The 17,567-nt window shown below is 38.2% G+C and overlaps 2 protein-coding genes and 1 long non-coding RNA gene across 8 annotated transcripts in view; 1 reads left to right on the top strand and 2 right to left on the bottom strand.

Moving 5' to 3' along the window:
- LOC145455547 (sterile alpha motif domain-containing protein 3-like) overlaps positions 1–1,865 on the bottom strand; it is an 82,775-nt gene extending 80,910 nt beyond the window's left edge. For both annotated transcript variants that reach the window (XM_080333532.1, XM_080333533.1), the window contains exon 1: positions 1,852–1,865. The gene's annotated coding sequence lies outside the window, so the exon portion shown is untranslated. The remainder of the gene's footprint in view (positions 1–1,851) is intronic.
- The window catches only part of LOC145455544 (serine/threonine-protein kinase B-raf-like), a 40,127-nt gene that overhangs the window by 5,078 nt on the left and 17,482 nt on the right, over positions 1–17,567 (top strand). For 3 of the 5 annotated variants that reach the window (XM_080333524.1, XM_080333526.1, XM_080333527.1), the window contains exons 3-10: positions 2,707–2,815; positions 3,868–3,954; positions 4,686–4,762; positions 6,462–6,574; positions 9,669–9,786; positions 11,170–11,327; positions 14,250–14,331; positions 16,117–16,197. In XM_080333524.1, the coding sequence (XP_080189650.1) occupies positions 2,707–2,815; positions 3,868–3,954; positions 4,686–4,762; positions 6,462–6,574; positions 9,669–9,786; positions 11,170–11,327; positions 14,250–14,331; positions 16,117–16,197 (825 nt within the window). The remainder of the gene's footprint in view (positions 1–2,706; positions 2,816–3,867; positions 3,955–4,685; positions 4,763–6,461; positions 6,575–9,668; positions 9,787–11,169; positions 11,328–14,249; positions 14,332–16,116; positions 16,198–17,567) is intronic. The other 2 variants (XM_080333525.1, XM_080333528.1) reach the window with 1 other exon arrangement.
- LOC145455553 (uncharacterized) lies at positions 11,170–12,715 on the bottom strand. The gene is made up of 2 exons (XR_013920363.1): positions 12,017–12,715; positions 11,170–11,882 (listed from the first exon to the last, which is right to left on the bottom strand). It is a non-coding gene; the product is annotated as an uncharacterized LOC145455553 (long non-coding RNA).

Here is a 17,567-nt window from a genome sequence, read left to right as displayed (position 1 = left end):
TAATTTGTATTGTGATTGTAATATGAAGTCAAATAATGATGGCTGATCTTTTCAAATGTCAAGTTTTGTTGTTGTCCAAAAATTAATTTGAAGAGCTTCTTGGAGGTACAGAAATACAATATTGAATACACAATTGAATAGTGTATTCATATCGAAATGAACCGGAAAATATTCCTGTTCGAATATTAATTTGAAGTGCTTCTCGGAGGTACATGATTTCAACATACAACTGGATAGTAATTTTTATATAAGATAGTCTATCATTACATTACATGTTACATTGTTGCACTTTGCTTGTGATGGTGTAATATTTTTACACTGCTACTGATCTCACTTCATATTCAACCTGAAACAATATTTTGAGTGGAAACAATCAAAATCAAAGTATTAATGCTGCAATCGTAATCGTTCCATATCTTCTTGACTTTGAGATTGTGCTTTGATTGTAGTAATGATGATGATGAATATAAGGCGGTCGAGATTTTGGTTCAAGTCATACCGTTATCGAACGTTGTGTTAGGTCAGGTGTATTGTTGCAATATTTTCCATTTTTTATATCTGTGACGTACCGAGACTAATTTATTCACATTATCTAGACTTTTATCAGTCATTGCATGATCCATTGTTTACATATCATATGGGACATCGTTAGATAAAAATGTCACCACAATCACAGAAGATGAAATGTAAGTCACTTTAAAAAGTCAAAGTTCACATTTACGTATAAATAAACCACGGTAATCCTGCTTCTTTGAGATTCCTTAGAAAAGGTGACGGGTGGATACTACAAAATACAGATATTAGCTATTCTAAGGTAAATGTGTGATGTTACTGTCGTTCACGGCTGTCATGAGGATCAGGAAACTATTGCGTAGGCCTATTTTAATCAAAGATCATTGCCGACAGGTCAATGTTGAGAGGCATTAGCTTTTGACTGATGTTGGATGGTTATAATCTGCTATCAATATTATGAACTTAGCTTTCTCTGGAACATAATAGGAGGGATGGCTTGATGCCCATGTAGTGTAATCAATTAAACTGTGGCTTCAATAACAAGCTGGTGCCAGCATACTGTTTCAGATGATAGTTCCTGGATAATCAAGTCGATTCGGTTTTGCTGAACACTGTAAAACTTCATAACAAATGTTGTCGGTCGGTGTACTGTCAAAAACCAAAATTTACCTCAATTATATTACGAAAAATGGATGAAACTTGGTTGTAATGCTGGAAACCTCATATTATGATGCATTTTTGATACGGTACTACATGTTTGAAGAGCTTCTTGGAGGTACAGAACTTCAATATACAATTAAATAGTATATTCATATTGAAATGAACCCGAATATTTTCGGCTGACACTCGTTACATACATGTTTGTATATGGTTCTATTGAAGTTTCTGCAGTTTCGGGAAGTCTAGTTAATAACTAAACTATGATTGGGTGATTGTTCGGTATCCTTTATAAGAAATGTGGCTTTGTTATTTGCTATAGCCTGTTTTATAATGCTAAATGTCTCCTAATTGCACTGGCGGAATTCGACGAAGTGTGTTTAAAGGTCTGTAGCTTTCACTTACGACTTGTCAAAGACAAATTGTAGTCTAATATTAAACAGTATAACACTTGCACCATGAACTCTCCATCGCGACACCACACAAAAAATACGTTCCGCACTTCTAAATAATTTAGAACTTGATGTTTTGTTTCTCTAATTAATGGACGTGCATCAAATTTCTTGCATTTTGGGATTGAGATATAGAATTCTGATGTGTCTGGCTGATGGGCCTTTGAGAAACACCGGCTTAAGGAGCGGTGAAGTGGTATAGGCACTGTTGGAATCAAGGCCTTCTGACTAGGCTACTGACTCGCATGAAATTCATAGAACTGTTGCTGTTTGTATCACAGATACGGAAATTTCAGGTCAATCCCAGTATTAGCCTATTGAAGTGACAGTTAACATGATTCGTTGGCTATTTGAGTGGCAAACTCAATTAGAAGTACGGTAGGCCTAATTTCAAGTAGCCTACCAGCAGTGAGAATGCATGAATAGGAAAAATGTTGGTAATAAATATATTTTATGACGCACATATTATGTAGTGGAATGAACTCCTAAAAGTCCATATGCTTTCTTGAAATGTACTGCATTCTGAAAAAAATTTCTTCGTTTTGATCTATAAATGACATAATCACGTTTGGAGTCACTGCATGATAGCAGTTATGACGTCAGCTCATTGAAACCACTGGATATATTTTAGTCCCAGATTGGTGATTGAATTCGCTACTACTTCCTGACGCGAATGTCACGGGGAGCAACTCCTCGTGCGATTTCTCCAGTATTTGGTGGAAATATATGCGGTACGATATAGTGACATTCAATAAACGACTAATGTGTAATTGATTATGATTTTGGAACTAGGAACAATGGTATCGGATGAAGTGATGTCAAATATATTACTGTAGGTTTAGAGAACTATCAGTATTTCCCATGGGAAATATTACTATTTCTAGCTGTGACTGCTGGCTAGCAAGGCTAGTGTTATTGAATTAATATTATACTTGGTAATTGACCTAAAACAACTTCTATAGACTATTGATAATCTATCCCCTGATGTTACAATATGAGAATTTATAGCAACATTTTCCATATTTTTTCAATGAGGAATTTATTTCTGATTCCTATGTTATTGTTGTAACACTCTTATTCACAGGAATACCGGGATCTCACCGACAAACTAGCGGACTTGCAGACACGACATCACAACCTCGTGGATGTTTTGGAAGAAATAAGCAAGACTCAGCCGGTTAACGAAAGAAATGGTGAGAGATGCTAAATTTACTAACTCAATGTTGGTTTGGGATGCAGAATTCTGGATATCTATATTCGATATAAGCCGCTGTAGCGGGATATGTCCCAGTGATGCTTATTTGAGTTTTGATGACTTCGGCCATGAGAATAAGGATAGGCCTAATTACTGATTTGTCCTTTGTTTGATGGAGAGGGAATTGCTGTTGATGCTAAATTATGCAGATGTCAACAAGCTATTTAAATGTAGGACTCCAGTTCTGGCAATCGTTCACGCACAAAAGCACAGATGAAATTTCATCCAGTTGAAATTTTTCGCTCATATATTTCAATAACGCTACCTGTTACCTGTCGTTGTAATTCTAGTTGAACGGCTAGAAAATTTTCAGTTTTTCCAAATTATATCAGAGTTCAAGACAACATATATTGCAGTAGAACACTTATTTAAAACTCAAAAGAGTTTTCTGGTGCCTCATTTCAAGAGTTGGGTATTCGTGTCTTGATAAATGTTTTACTGCAATGGCTGTTGTATTGAAAGCTATCTTCGAGTTTTGTCCACGAACCAGCTCTTTGCATATCAGAATTTAAATTAGCTGCACAGTTTTTTTCAAAATCAGACTAGAATCGGAATTAGAATTGTAACCCACATAGTTTTTTTTTTTCAAAATTTTTCAAGCGTTCTCTAGTAACATTTTCGGGAACACTTGATATTAGATTAGAATTAAAATTCGAGCATAAATGTATTTCACACATTAGAATTGAATTTGATTGCCGGAATTTTGCTTGAGTTAGTCTTATGTAGTTGAAGTCTGGTTATAATTGATATGATTCATTTAGGTTCTGGTCACCTTCCCTTAAAGCAATTTATTTTATAAAATATATGATATTTTTTACAGTGCCTAAATCGCTTCTAAAACATTTTTCTGTACAGCCAACTGCGAGAACTGAATTATTGTGGTGAATAGCTTTTCTTTCTATGGTATTAAATAGGGATTCTCCAAACTCGATTGTTTTTAAGCAAGTTTTTATTATTGGCTGGTGTGGACTTCTCTTTCTCTTCTGCCAGGTGGCGGTGGGCAAGCAGCCAGTGAGACTAACCCGCTGCATAGCACGGTCCCGGACTCGATATTCTTCCCATCTGTCATTGGATCAGGTGCGCTGATTTGTAATTTGAGATTTTATCATTCCAAATTAGACCTTTTCTCCGATCATTTTCATTCATTCATCATTTCCGATTTCCTGCATAACATGCAGATGAAGTTATGAATAATCATTTCTGTTCTTTAGAGTTGTTCAAAAATATCTTTTGTCTTCACATTTTATTGGCTAGTTGATAAAATGATAGGTAAGCTAAAATAAACGCTACACCGGATTTCGCTCAATCGCAACCCGTGGAAGCGCAGCTGTTACAGTTTAAAAAAAATTGAATTTATTTGAAAAGATTTTTTTTTCTGAAATTGTTGTATAACTGAAGTTAACTGCATGACAAATCTGGCTCAATTTCAACCGGCAGAAGGAGTGCAAAATTTTGGATTTGAACAAAATAGTATTTATGGTGTGAAATTCTTCGATTAAATTGGTTAGAACTACCAGCTGTATTATTTCAAATCGCCCAAAAGACCCAAACACCAATTTGACTGTATCGATCCGATAAAAGATGAGTTAAAAAGAATGGTGTCTTAAAAAAAGGGGTATTTGTAAGCTACCACACCCATATTTGGTGGTGATACTTCATGCAAATCTCTCTCATAAAACAGATAGTGGTAGACTTGTGTTCATCAAATCATATATTTTCAATTCCTTTCTTGTTTCTTTGTAAATTTTGTGTTGCTGCACTTTTTATGTTACCATGTTGCTACGGTATCAATATGTATAATTTTACAGAGGTATCAAGCGGACAGCCCAATGGCAGCAGAACTGTGGGACTTATTCACATATTTCTCCCTAACGGGAAAACTACAGTAAGCGTTTGTGTGTTTTCTGTCGGTCATGTCTTTTTACTATTCGGTCATAAAGGGCAACGTGTACTTGGTGGGTAGTATCTTGCAGGCCGTAACAAACATAATTACGGTAGCAATACCGCAGCCTCTTAGTCTGTAAAGCAATGATACGTTGTTTTAAAATCGCTTGTTTTGCTACTGATCGTAAAGTTGAAATATTGTACGGTGGTATATTTGTCCAGCTACGTCAATTTGTTTTGCGGTACGGCTGACAGCTATTCCGAATTTGCAAAGGCGTTTATTGATATGATATCAACACATTGTTGTGTATCTGAACATATGTTCACTAGGGCTGTTCAAAAATAACTATTTTTTTAACAATATTACTGGCTACTTGATTAAATTGTTGGGTTACACACCAATTTTGTCTCAATATCAACCGATGGAGACGTTGCTTCAAGGCCCCCAAAAAATTTTGGATTTCTTTATTAAAATTAACTATATAAAGTTTTCAAATTGTGCTGGCTCCCCATGAAATTGTTGGATTGTCTGGATAAACGGCGCGCAACAAATTTGGCTCAATTCGAACCAGTAGAAGCGAAATTATTCATGTTAAAACTTTCAAATCATAGTATTTACGGTGGGCAGATCTATGATTAAAACGAAAGAATTTGCCACCGTAAACACTATTTTTCCCCAAATCCGAATTTTGTGCTTCAATAACTTCGCTTCTACCGGTTGGAATTGAGCCAAATTTATTGTGCATCGTTTTTATTCAGGCATCCTAATAATTTCATGGGGAGCCAATAAAATTTAAGAACTGTAACGAGAACGACATCAAGATGTGAAATTTTCTTCAACAAGTAATAATATAAGCACTCGTTGTTTGGAGAGATTCTTGAAATACCCGAACGCGGTGGAGCGTACGATTTTAATTATGGCGTCTACAAATAACCCTAACGGCGACTGTGACAAAAATAAATAAAACAAGTTCCCGCACGTGAGTAACGCGTGTTTCTTTGTCGCGTTGAAAACGTGAAACTGCAGTGACGAAACGCAATGCAAGGCAAATTCAGTCATATGAGCACTCTTCATTTTTATGAAGGACGTGCCTGCTCATAATTAAGTAGTTTCCAGATACCAGGGCTTAATGAAGTCTTCAAGTGTGGCAGTCTCTCAAACTATAAAAAGAAGCATTTCTGAATGTCCAGCTGCAAATATCACAATTTTAACACTCAAATTTGCTTCTGCTCAGTTGACCACATCAAATTTGGCGCAATTCCAATGCGTAGAAGCGAAGCTATTAGATTTAAAGAATTTAAAATTTAGTAAAAAATAACTGAAAAAAATTTGCTTCATATTTTACTGTCTAACCCATGAAATTGTTAAGTTGTCTTGAAAAAACGATGCAGAACAAAATGAAGAAAATGGATATTTTTGAACAACCCCACTGAATATGCCGTAGTACTAAGACTCCCAGATTGTTTAACTCCAATGGCATACGTTAGAAACTGCATTTACTTGATTTGTCACTCATGTGACAATAATCACCCTATTTCGTACATTGAAATCAACCCGCACGCGTCAAAGATAGCACTGGACCCTTTCCACATTTTCAGGCCGTACTTTGGTCTTCGATATTTCAATGAAGACCGACCGCGGCCAATGCACACATTTCTGAATAGCGCTGTAATCATTCTAATGAATGTTCTCGGTTTAGATTGGGGCTGTTCACGGTAAATCGCTCAAGTCTCAAGTGCTGTCCAAATCGGCGAGACTGAAGGATCTAAGAGACAAAGCGCACCAATGCAGCGTCTATACCTTTCCAGAAAAGTAAGCATGAGATTAATTGGTTACGCGAGCGGCTCGCTTGTGAAAAAGACCATTGTGATATCAAGGCTATGCAAATATTTGCGGTGTGTGTAAAGGCTAATTGCGTTGACATGGAAATCCATTCCGTACTATGGGAACTTAGTCTTTAACGGGAAGTGATTATGCTGTCTAACCAGTAAATTGAAATTTTCCATCCTCAGGTAGGCGATAAGGGACTCATTCAATGGATATTTCTGATCAATGTGATTTTTTTTGTGAAATATATGTGTATAAGGACTTGTCAATGCATATTTTTGATATATTTGATTTTAAAACTGACTCGTGTGCCCTCTAGCATAATTTACTTGTAACATGTAGGCCTGCGCAAAACCGAGAAGTACCTTCTATATGGCAACAATGTATACCAGTTGTATATCACATTAAACATTTGGTATTTTTGACCATACCTATTCGATTGCACTATAGATAACTAACGTACGGATAGATACGCGACACCCGGAGGAAATAACTACTCAGCAATCTGAACGGAACACAATTGCTAATTCCATAGCTCACGACCCGCGTGCTTAAATTCAATAAACTTGATCTTATTTGAAAGCTACTGTCGCACTGATTCCGAAAATATACATTAAAATCTAATCAGGGCGACGGAACCCCCTTGAAATACACCTCAAAGTCTGTAAATCGGCATTGTTCTGAACAATCGCAACCACGCAAGGGCCATTGTTACGGTCATTGTGCTGCGTCGTTGCGATTGTCTAGAGCAATGCCGATTTCATCTATAATTGCACTTAGTGACAATGCTGTGCGTTTTATCACGACTTCACAGATATGCCATTTCCAGTAAAGGCATAGCTTTGCACTACATGTTTCGTATGTTGCGATATGAACGAGCTATTGACATTTACAGCTATCCGCAGTGGAAAATAGCATCGAAATTTTAATTTTCGTTAATAAATCAACTTTTCGTGGCAAACAAGGTATAATTTCGGTGCTCGAAAAAAAGCATCTCTCGTTACTTGGCTCGATCATTAGAATTAATACTAGATCCAGATTTGAATACTCGCACCATTGTGTCCGGCCCTGGTAATACGACTCTCATTAGAGAGAATGATTTGCATATTGCAACCTCTAATGCTTTCATTTCGGAAGATTGCAATGGAGGAATAATAATACGCGCAACTGTGATTTCTATAATTGTATAATACAGATTCTGTAACGCTCTAGCTGGAATCGTCTGCTTTGCACGCTAGAGCGGCAAACAATGAAACAACGAAAGGACCTAGTATAATATCTTTTGTGTTTTTGACTTGGTCAACATGCCCTATATAAATTCTCAAGTGGATAGATACTGTTGTAGTTGATCTATGATGTCACGGACATGAATTGATTGTTTTGCGGATGAAATTGATATAAATCAGACAAATGTCTCAAAAACGGTGTTGGCTTGACGTTAAATGTGATCTCGTGAATTAATGTATCTTACGATTTTACTGTTATTTTTGATGGTAGGAAAGTAAGACATTCTTTTGCAATGTCATTTTGTTAGCGATGTCAGACTTTTCGAAATCCGCGACTAGAACTAGAGCTACTCAATTTTCAAAATCAGTTTTCAAAAACTGCAACTAGAACTACTCAATTTTCAAAATGCGCAACTAGAACTAGAATTACTCGCTTGTCAAAATGTGCGACCGATACTAGTATAATAACTAATCACTTTTGTTATCCGCCACTATAACTAGAACTTCTGTTTTCAAAATCCACTACTAGCACTAGAGCTACCCAATTTTCAACATCTGCAACTAGCCAACTACAACTAGACCGACTCACATTTCAAAATCCGGAACTAGTTCTAGAACTACTCCAAAAACCCTTGGTCAGTCGAAAGTCAGTCTAGTTTGTACATTTTACATATCTGCATTCTGTTGCTTCAATGCAGGGCTTAGATGAGACCGATTCCGTCTTTCTTGCCATTATTCGAAATGTCAATTGATGGACTCTGCTAAATGAAGTATACTCATCATCGATCAGTTGTTTCTAATGTGCCTTATTCGCTTTCAATGACGTTCAATTATTGATGATTCCACTTGGCAAACCTTGGTCAATTTCATCGCTTCAATTCATCTTGTTCTATACCTGGTAAATTGGCTCATGTCACCCAATCTATCATCATTGGTTTTGAAACGAGTGGACAGCCCTCCTGGTTTTTGTTGTAATTTTATCTTGATTTCAGCAGATAATTCTGTTCACCTTGTCCTTGATGCACTTCTAGAAGCTTGTGAATGAGATGTTCTTCATGTTGTCGAAGTTTTGTATGCCTGCACAGATCCACACAATATCTACGTGTCCTGGCATCCCCAATGATACCTGATATTAAACTTTTTTTCAACTCTTTGTACATACCAAATATAAGTGGTATTTGTGAGTTCATGGTAGAAGTTTAGGGGAGGATGTGGTTTCCTGATTTCGGATGCCTGCATTTAAACAGCTGTTATCAATTCTAACCATTCCCTTACTAAACAAACACGCCATATATATCAATATACTAGTACTGCCTTGAGTCCATACTACCATTTATAACTCAATGATATACATCCATGATTCATCCACGGAACAAAACCGCAATAGTTTTTAAGATATGAAATGTTTAACTATTCATATAGTTTGAATATAGATTCAATATAGTTTTAATTTTGAAGCTTAACCGGGATTACCGTGCCCTAGCTATAGTTTCATGCAATTTGCTGTGCACTATAGTTTACTTGGGTCTTAAACTGTATTGCAATGCCTACGGCTGAGGTGAAATTTTGAAATCTGGATGTCGAGTAGCGAGAGATGAATTTTTTAAAGCACTGCTTCAAATATGCGATCGTCGGCTCATGAAGTAAATTTATCAATGAAAATTATATTTGTGAAGTCGTGATCAACCCATAGCATTGTCACGGAGCGCGATGAAGTAAACATGGTCAATAAAAATACCAAATTATCTTGAATGTGATGTAGAGCAGGCTTTATATTCTTTTTAGTCACATAAAAGTATTATTTGAACTTCCACTTCTTTTATCACGTTATCAATATGTTTTCTTTGTCCTAGTAAATCCATCGATTGGGAGATGGACTCGTCAAAGTTTGCGGGGATGCAGCTTGAGTTGAAGACGGATAATAAAACGTTCAAAGAAAAAACGCGACTACTGCAAGCTGAACATAGTTTTGTGAGTACTTTGCTCCATTTTTAATAGAGTGGTGCGGTGAAAAATGGTCCCAATATCAAACGACTATGACAATTTTGGATTCTGGCATCCTCTTGTGGCTGTGCAATAGGATTGTTTAAACATAGCTTTTTTTCCGGATTCCGGGAATTCACTGATTGAATTGTTAAGTTGCCCAAAAAAAAGCACTGCAAAGCCAGTTGAAATTTTTGAATTTTTTATAAAAAATAAAAATTTTAAATTTCACTTTCAACCCCATAAAATGGTCAAGTTATCTAAAAGAACGATACATTACACTTTTAGGTCATTTTTTTGCGGCTGAAAGTTTTGGATTTGCATAAATAGCATTGACGTGGGAAAACTGAGAATTATGAATGAAAAACTCGAATAAACTTCGCTTCTACGGGTTTGAATTTCGTCAAATTTGTTTTGCTTCGTTTTTGTAGACAACTCAACAATCTCATGAGGTTTACAGTAAGATATGAAAAAAAATCAATTTTTTTATTATAAATTAAAAAATTTCAATTGGCCCTGCGTCAACTTCCACTGGTAGGAATCGAGCCAAGTTTGGCGTGCACCGTTTTTTAGGTAACCTTACAATTTTATCAAGTAGGCCTAGCCAGTAAAATTTGAAAATTATTCTTGAGCAACCCTACTGTACAATTCCATCAAACGAGCCGAAAATAGCTAATTTTACCGCCATATCTCGATAACCGCTTGGACTGGAACGCTATTTTTGAGCTTATAAGCTGCAAAAGTAACGAGTTTATCTTGAAAATGTACAGAAACTTTCAATTTACAATCAATTTACTTATTTTTTAAAATTTAGCCACCCTACCTGTGGAAATGATGGTTTCACCAGATATGTATGGTAGGCTTGTTCAAAAATTGCTGTTTAACAAATTTTACTGGATAGTCGGAAGAATATTTTGAAATTTTTAAGAAAAACTTTCAAAATCAAAACGAAATTGTTAGACTGTTTAAAAACGATGAATATCAATTATGCATTTGAAAAATTGGCATTTCCGGTAAGTAAATCTGCGTTTGATAATATTAAAATTTACTACCATGAGCCATTGAGCACTGTTGTCAAATCGAAAATTTTATTCTCAGATTGAGACAAATTTGTTATGCATCATTTTTCAGAAAACCCGACATTTTCATGGGGTAGGCAGTTAATATTATGATTTTTATTCAATTAATCCCAAAGTACCCACTCTATTGAATGCACTGCTACAGCAAAAAAATTTTATGCAGTGTGCGTTTTTAGGCAAGCTAACAATTTTATCAACTAGCCTGTAAAATTTGAAAAAAAGGTATTTCTGAACGATCTGTTTTGATCTGCGCATTCTTAGTCGAAGAAATGTCGGAAATTGCATATTGCAGACGAGAAAGACCTTTTTCACGTTGACATACTGCGACCACTGCCGGGGAATTCTCTTTCACGGGATGTTATGTAAGATGTGCAGCAATAAGTTCCACACGCGGTGCATCCATAATGCTCCGGAGTTTTGCATCACGAAAGACCAGATTCAGAAAATCACGTACGGAAAATTTTGTTTTTAATTATTACGGTACTCGAAATTTTTCGAGCGAAGTACGGTCATTGATGACACCAGTACCTTGATAGAAATAACTAGAGTCAGCGTCGTCAATATCGAGTCTATATCACACTTGAAAGAAATATCGGTATCAGCCTCTGTTGTAATGACTTGAGTCGCAATTTGTCATGGACTTGACTCGCTTCGAGTCATTTTCTTAAAAATGGAGAATGACTCGACTTGAGTCAATTTGTGTGTTGACTCGACTTGTACTCGAGTCATTGCACACGACTTATCCAATTCTCGCATATCAGCACCGGCAATTGAAAGATAGTCCCAGAAACTGTCTTTTTTCTGTTTGAATAAACATGTTTAGAGTGAGATAAATGAGAAATGAATCTGAGACCTTCGATATCACTCAAGAGTTTCTCAGAAGTAAGTTGAACCTGATTTGAACTCGATACTGAACAGTAAACACTATGGCTTGCACTCAGACTCGAGTCTTGACACTATGATTTAGGCTCAGACTCGAGTCTTGACACTATGACTTGGATTCAACTCTAGTCTTAACATTATGACTCAGGCTCAGACTCTAGCCTTAACACTATGACTTGGACTTAGACCCGAGTCTTAGTCTTAGTCTAGCCTTAACACTATGAGCTGGACTCAGACTTGAGTATTATTGCTATGACTTAGGCTCAGACTCGAGTCTTGAAACTATGACTTGGACTCAACTCAAGTCTTAACATTATGACTCGGACTCAACTCAAGTCTTAACATCATGACTCGGACTCAGACTCTAGCCTTAACACTATGACTTGGACTCAGACTCTAGCCGTAACACTATGACTTGGACTCAGACTCGAGTATTAATGCTATGACTTGGACTCAGACCCGAGTCTTGACACTATGACTTGGACTCAAACTCAAGTCTTAACACTATGACTCGGACTCATACTCTAGCCTTAACACTATGACTTGGACTCGGAGTCTTAAAGGGGCACTGCGCTCTAAAAATGATGTGGTCTCAAATTGAAGGTAAAAACGAACAAAAATTTTTGGCCGCCGCCATTTCCTTCAGAACGCCACCGTAATGGAGCTGCAATTTATCGAAATTTCTACAAGACCAGCTGCCGCGGCTCTTAACCCGTTACATGGCACGATGTCTTCACCGTCGCACTTGCTCGACGCGATAAGGCAGTCACACAGAGAACGAAACTCAGACACATTTCCTTCATAACATCGGCTGACAACTATCTAAAATTCGTTCTCCGCTTGACTGCCTAATCGCGTCGAGCAAGTGCGCCGGTGAAGATATCGTGCCATGTAACGGGTTAAGCAGCCGCGGCAGCTGGTCTTGTAGAAATTTCAATAAATTGCAGCTCCATTATGGTGGCGTTCTGAAGGAAATGGCCGCGGCCAAAACTATTTGTTCGTTTTTACCTTCAATTTGAGACCACATCGTTTTTAGAGCGCAGTGCCCCTTTAAACACTATGAGTCGGACTTGACCCCTTGCTCCCTGACCTGGACTTGATTCGGTGCTGAATTGAAAATGACTCGACTGGACTCGAGTAAGAACTATAAAAGTCATATGAAAGTGAAGTTATAGTTTGACTCGAATCAAGTCAACTCATTTTCAATTCACCGCCGCGTCAGGTCTGAGTCATAGTGTTTAAGACTCGAGTCCAAGTCATAGTGTATTTATAAGAAAATGACTCTAGTCAAATCGAGACATTGCAACCAGGGGCGTAGCCAGCCGAGATAAAAAGGGGGTAGAACTGAATAAAGGGGGCAGAATGAGCCTCTAGGCGTCATACCTTTAGCGATAGCGACTTCTGTATTCCGTACGCTACGCTTTCGAAAGCGTAACTAATTGGCGGATCTAATTACTGAAAGCGAGTTAGCAATCAACAGCTTGCACGGGATCTGTGTTAGCAATCAACAACTTGCACGGGGATCATGTTACGATGCGCACGCGCTCATCCCGTGACAGTGCAGGAGATCTTATTTGTATTCAAATAAGTAATCGACCTTGATACAATACCAGAACAACATTTCATGACGAACAATCTATACAGCGCAGAATCTGTTGTATCTTCATGAATTTTGACATGATTCAATTCGCGTGTAAGAGTAACGTCTTCTCGGCGTTTTAATTCCATTCATTTCGAACATGGCGCATATACTAATTGTACCGGCATGTGAATAATGACTTATTCGCAAAGCGAGGGAATCTCAAATAAGTTTCGGCGCGGCTATTGAAAGCTGAATGAGTCCCGGTGGGATACCGATCACGAAAGGCATAATCTGGTATGACGTATAGATGGTCATTGAGGTCAAGACAGTGCACAACAATGGCGTCAAAAATAAAATGCGAATCGAATGTATTGTGTCTTCACGCTGTTTTGGGGAACAGGCTTGAGTTCGGCAAAGCAAGAATCGGATGCGATTGCTTTAAAACATGATTTCATTCAGTTATAAGTTGTTATTTTCATGTTATTAATGTTCGTTATCGTTTACAATGAACTGTTGATGAGAAAACAACGCGTGACAAATGTTATTATTGCTCGACGACTGCATTCAGAATAAAGGGATAAAGCTGATCGCTAACCCTCGCCAAGAGAAAAATGTCACAATGCCCCTTTCACGCTTGCATAGACGCGCTTCCATAGACGAGAGATCCTCGAGAAAAAGGCATGTAATCAGCGTCGGCAATCGGCGTCGCGCGCAGCAAATTGAAATTAGGCGATAACGTGAAGAAATGTTGTTACAACAGTAGCGTTGACTTGGGATTTTCGGGATAGAATCGAGCCTGGAAGGGGGTAGAACGTTCTTCAATTCTACCCCCCTGTCTACGCCCCTGATTGCAACCCTGACTATGCAATACCAGACGGACTTTTAAAGCCTGTACGCTTGATTATCAGGGAGCAAATAAGGGCCCCCACGCCATCACCGGACTCACCCAAGACACCGACGGAGGGCTCCATGCCGATGCCCATACCTTTCGTGAGTATCCTGCTTTGTTTCGTGTCAGGCCATGTAAATGTGTGTGGGCATGGTCTTTGTCAAGTGGAGATGCACAAGGCGTAATGGTGTCTCGTTATATGCTTGTGTTAATGAGTGTTTGGTAGATTGGTTTGTGTATAGCTATGTTCGTCTGGTAGTGTCTGTGAGCTGCAAGATTGCCTACATACACAGACTGAATGATATTGAAAGGAACCTGAATATTTTCGGCTTACACTCGTCAGGGGAAATTGTCAGCAACTAGTAGAGAATTGGAAAGAACATTGTATATCAACAAGCGTATCACTAAATATGGCTTCACAGGCATGGAATTTTTGAATAATCGAGCCGAAGAGATAGCTGAATCTCAATGAACATATAGTGCATTGAGCTTGAGATACCTGTCAGAGTTGCCATATTTTGAGAGGACACTTATTACGAATCATAATTTATAATATTGAAAAAGAACATGGGTTATTTGAAGGTCGTTAAATGAAATGCTATTGTGTTGACTAAAAAAATAGATAATTTTTCCAACTCGGCTCTCGAAAGACCCGCTCCAATTTCCAGATTCCAGATTTTGTGTCATTTATGTCGTTTTTTTGGTTTTGCCTGTCCAGTCACCTGGCCGTCAAACCTTTAGGGGACAGATTGCCAAAACAAGGGACATTTGGGCATCCTCGGAGCATATTTTCGATTTCCTGAAAACGGAGGACAAATCCTCCTATAAAGGAGGATGTATGGTAACCGTATATCTGTTCGCTTTGATTATTTGAGATTACAAGCTGTTAATGTCATATTTGCTGGTACGATTGATGATACACAATGTTTTTTCCAATTCTCTACTAGTTGCTGACAATTAACGCTTACCAGTGTCAGCCAAAAATATTTAGGTTTATATCCATATGAATATATTTTTCAACTGCATATTAAAGTTTTGTGCCTGCAAGGGTCACTTTAAATACACAGACTCCCGTGTCGCCTTGAAAGAGACGGCCCTGTGCTCCCGAAAGATTTTAGTATTTTCCACTAGCATGCTTTTCAACTGACGGCTGCTCTCGCAAATGCAATGTTTTCCGTTTCTGCCTGATTATTCGCAGACTAGCGACATGTTTGATTCAAAGTGCCAAACGCGCCCTGCCTACTAACACAACTCATGTGATTGCCGCTCTTTGCACGATTGCGTTTTAATCGAATTGCTCAGGAAAATTTTACGGACGGCGTAAAGGGATTGTATGTGTTGCTGGTGTTCCTTCGTGAACAAATGGGTGACATAATAATGTGAAAATGTCATCCCCCCGCTAGTAAAACAGCTAGGAGGAAACAGATCATGCTTAAACCTTTGCATCATACTGCTCGATTAGTTTCAGCAAAGGTCCACTTACGAAAGTTTAAAGCTTGCTTCAAATGTCCATTACAACTCCCGTAGAATAATTTACAGTACATATGTAATACGGTATAACTATATTTAGTCATTTATTTGCAACCCTGGTTACTGATCTGTCCCGTATATCCTATAAAATTAGTTGTTGTGTCTGGTGTTCAATCGCCAGTCACCAATCCAAAATAATTACATACTTAAGAGTCTGTCTGTGCATATACGGACCGTGCTCCGGCAGTTGAGAAGCCCTGATTAACATTGCCGTTACATTGCCAAATACTATTCAGCTTCTTCCAATCGTCCCAATTACCAGAGCTAGTTTTCATTGATATCAGCACAACTGCAACCTTTGCGCTGTCTGTAAAACGAGGCCTTAATTCAACGCCTGTAATTTGGAACTTTTCAAGGATGAACCATCGGCATCATATAACCGCGCACGGTCATCGTCACAGCCTCACCTGAATATATACAGGACGACTCCCAATCAGGTAAGGTACTCCAATCGGTGCCGAGCAATTGCTAGTTCCGAGTTACTGCAGCATTCGCTTGGGATTGTATTTTATATGGGTGAAGATGTGTGGCTACTGGCGCTGAGTGATTCGATGCTAAGTTGAGCATTTGAGCATCACTCATTTTGGCGTCGCAACAGTGTGAATGACGTGGAAAGTTGAAATATATACCTTTTATGCGACCACAAACAATGTAACAGCAGTTCTGCATCACATTAAGGATAATTTTAACAGCCCTACTGTTCAGTTGTCAGTTCAATCAGGTTCAAGCCACTTTTATCAACTCTGCCCGAGTGATATAGAGTGGTTGGCATTCATGATGTCGTCATTTTCCTCTGTCTTGACAGTTTCTGACCCTATTTTCCAAGTATCGGGACTGATAGGCGTAGTACCAATAATATGGTGACTTTACTATTCTTCGAAGTTACAATGAAGTGCCTGCCTTGACCTTCCTAGTCTCGAGTCACATGACTTGGTTCGAGTCATGCACAATGACTCGAGTTCAAGTTGAGTCGATGCAAAACTTGAGTCGAGTCAGTTTTCGCAGTGGAAAAAATGACTTGAGTCAAGTCATGACTCGAGTCGTTACAACGCTGTTGCAGCTCACGAAACATGTAGTGCAAATCTGTGGCCGTTTGTAGAAATGACATACCTGTGAAAACCCAGTCAAGCAACAGCATTGTCCCAAAGTGCATCGAAATAGGTACGGTTAAAAAAAATACGAGATCATCTGTAATGCGTGTGTAGAACTGGTAATAATTGCTTTGTGATCGTATAAAATATACATATTTTGAACTTTCCATGTAATTTATACTGTTATGATGCCATAACGAGTGATACTGAAGTACTTGATTTTTTCCAGCCCCAGTAGGCAGATTTTGTTGTGTTACCCAAATTATTGGTGACGTAAACTTGCATGAAATGAAGCACTCTATATCAGGCCGCAATCCGCCGAGAAATATGCATGCTGTGCTACGGCCGTAGCAAGAATCAACCTTAACCGCAAGTCCACTGCGTAATAAGCTCGCATAATGAGAATAATCTGATGCTACTAAGACGGACTTGGAAAGACTCGGGCTAATTTTCACGCCCGACACTCCCTAGTGCAAAATCAAACAATTGTCTCTGTTGATAGTTTGTTTGTGACTGTTTCATTGCCTTGACACCATCGTGATCACAATGTCTACTCGTGGTAAGTGGGAACCTTGGCTTGTGTTGCATGCAATAACTTTTAATTGAGGGACCATTCACTGGGCGATCATTCAGTCTGAATTTCGAGGCACCGCAATATTAGTTGTATGCTAGCTAGCGCTGTTCAAAAATATCTTTTTTTCAAATTGTACTGACTA

The sequence above is a fragment of the Botryllus schlosseri genome, chromosome 14 (genome assembly GCF_051294905.1).
Source record: "Botryllus schlosseri isolate E-star chromosome 14, Bs_hap1, whole genome shotgun sequence".
Lineage (NCBI taxonomy): Eukaryota > Metazoa > Chordata > Ascidiacea > Stolidobranchia > Styelidae > Botryllus > Botryllus schlosseri.
This window is presented reverse-complemented; position numbering and strand designations above follow the sequence as displayed.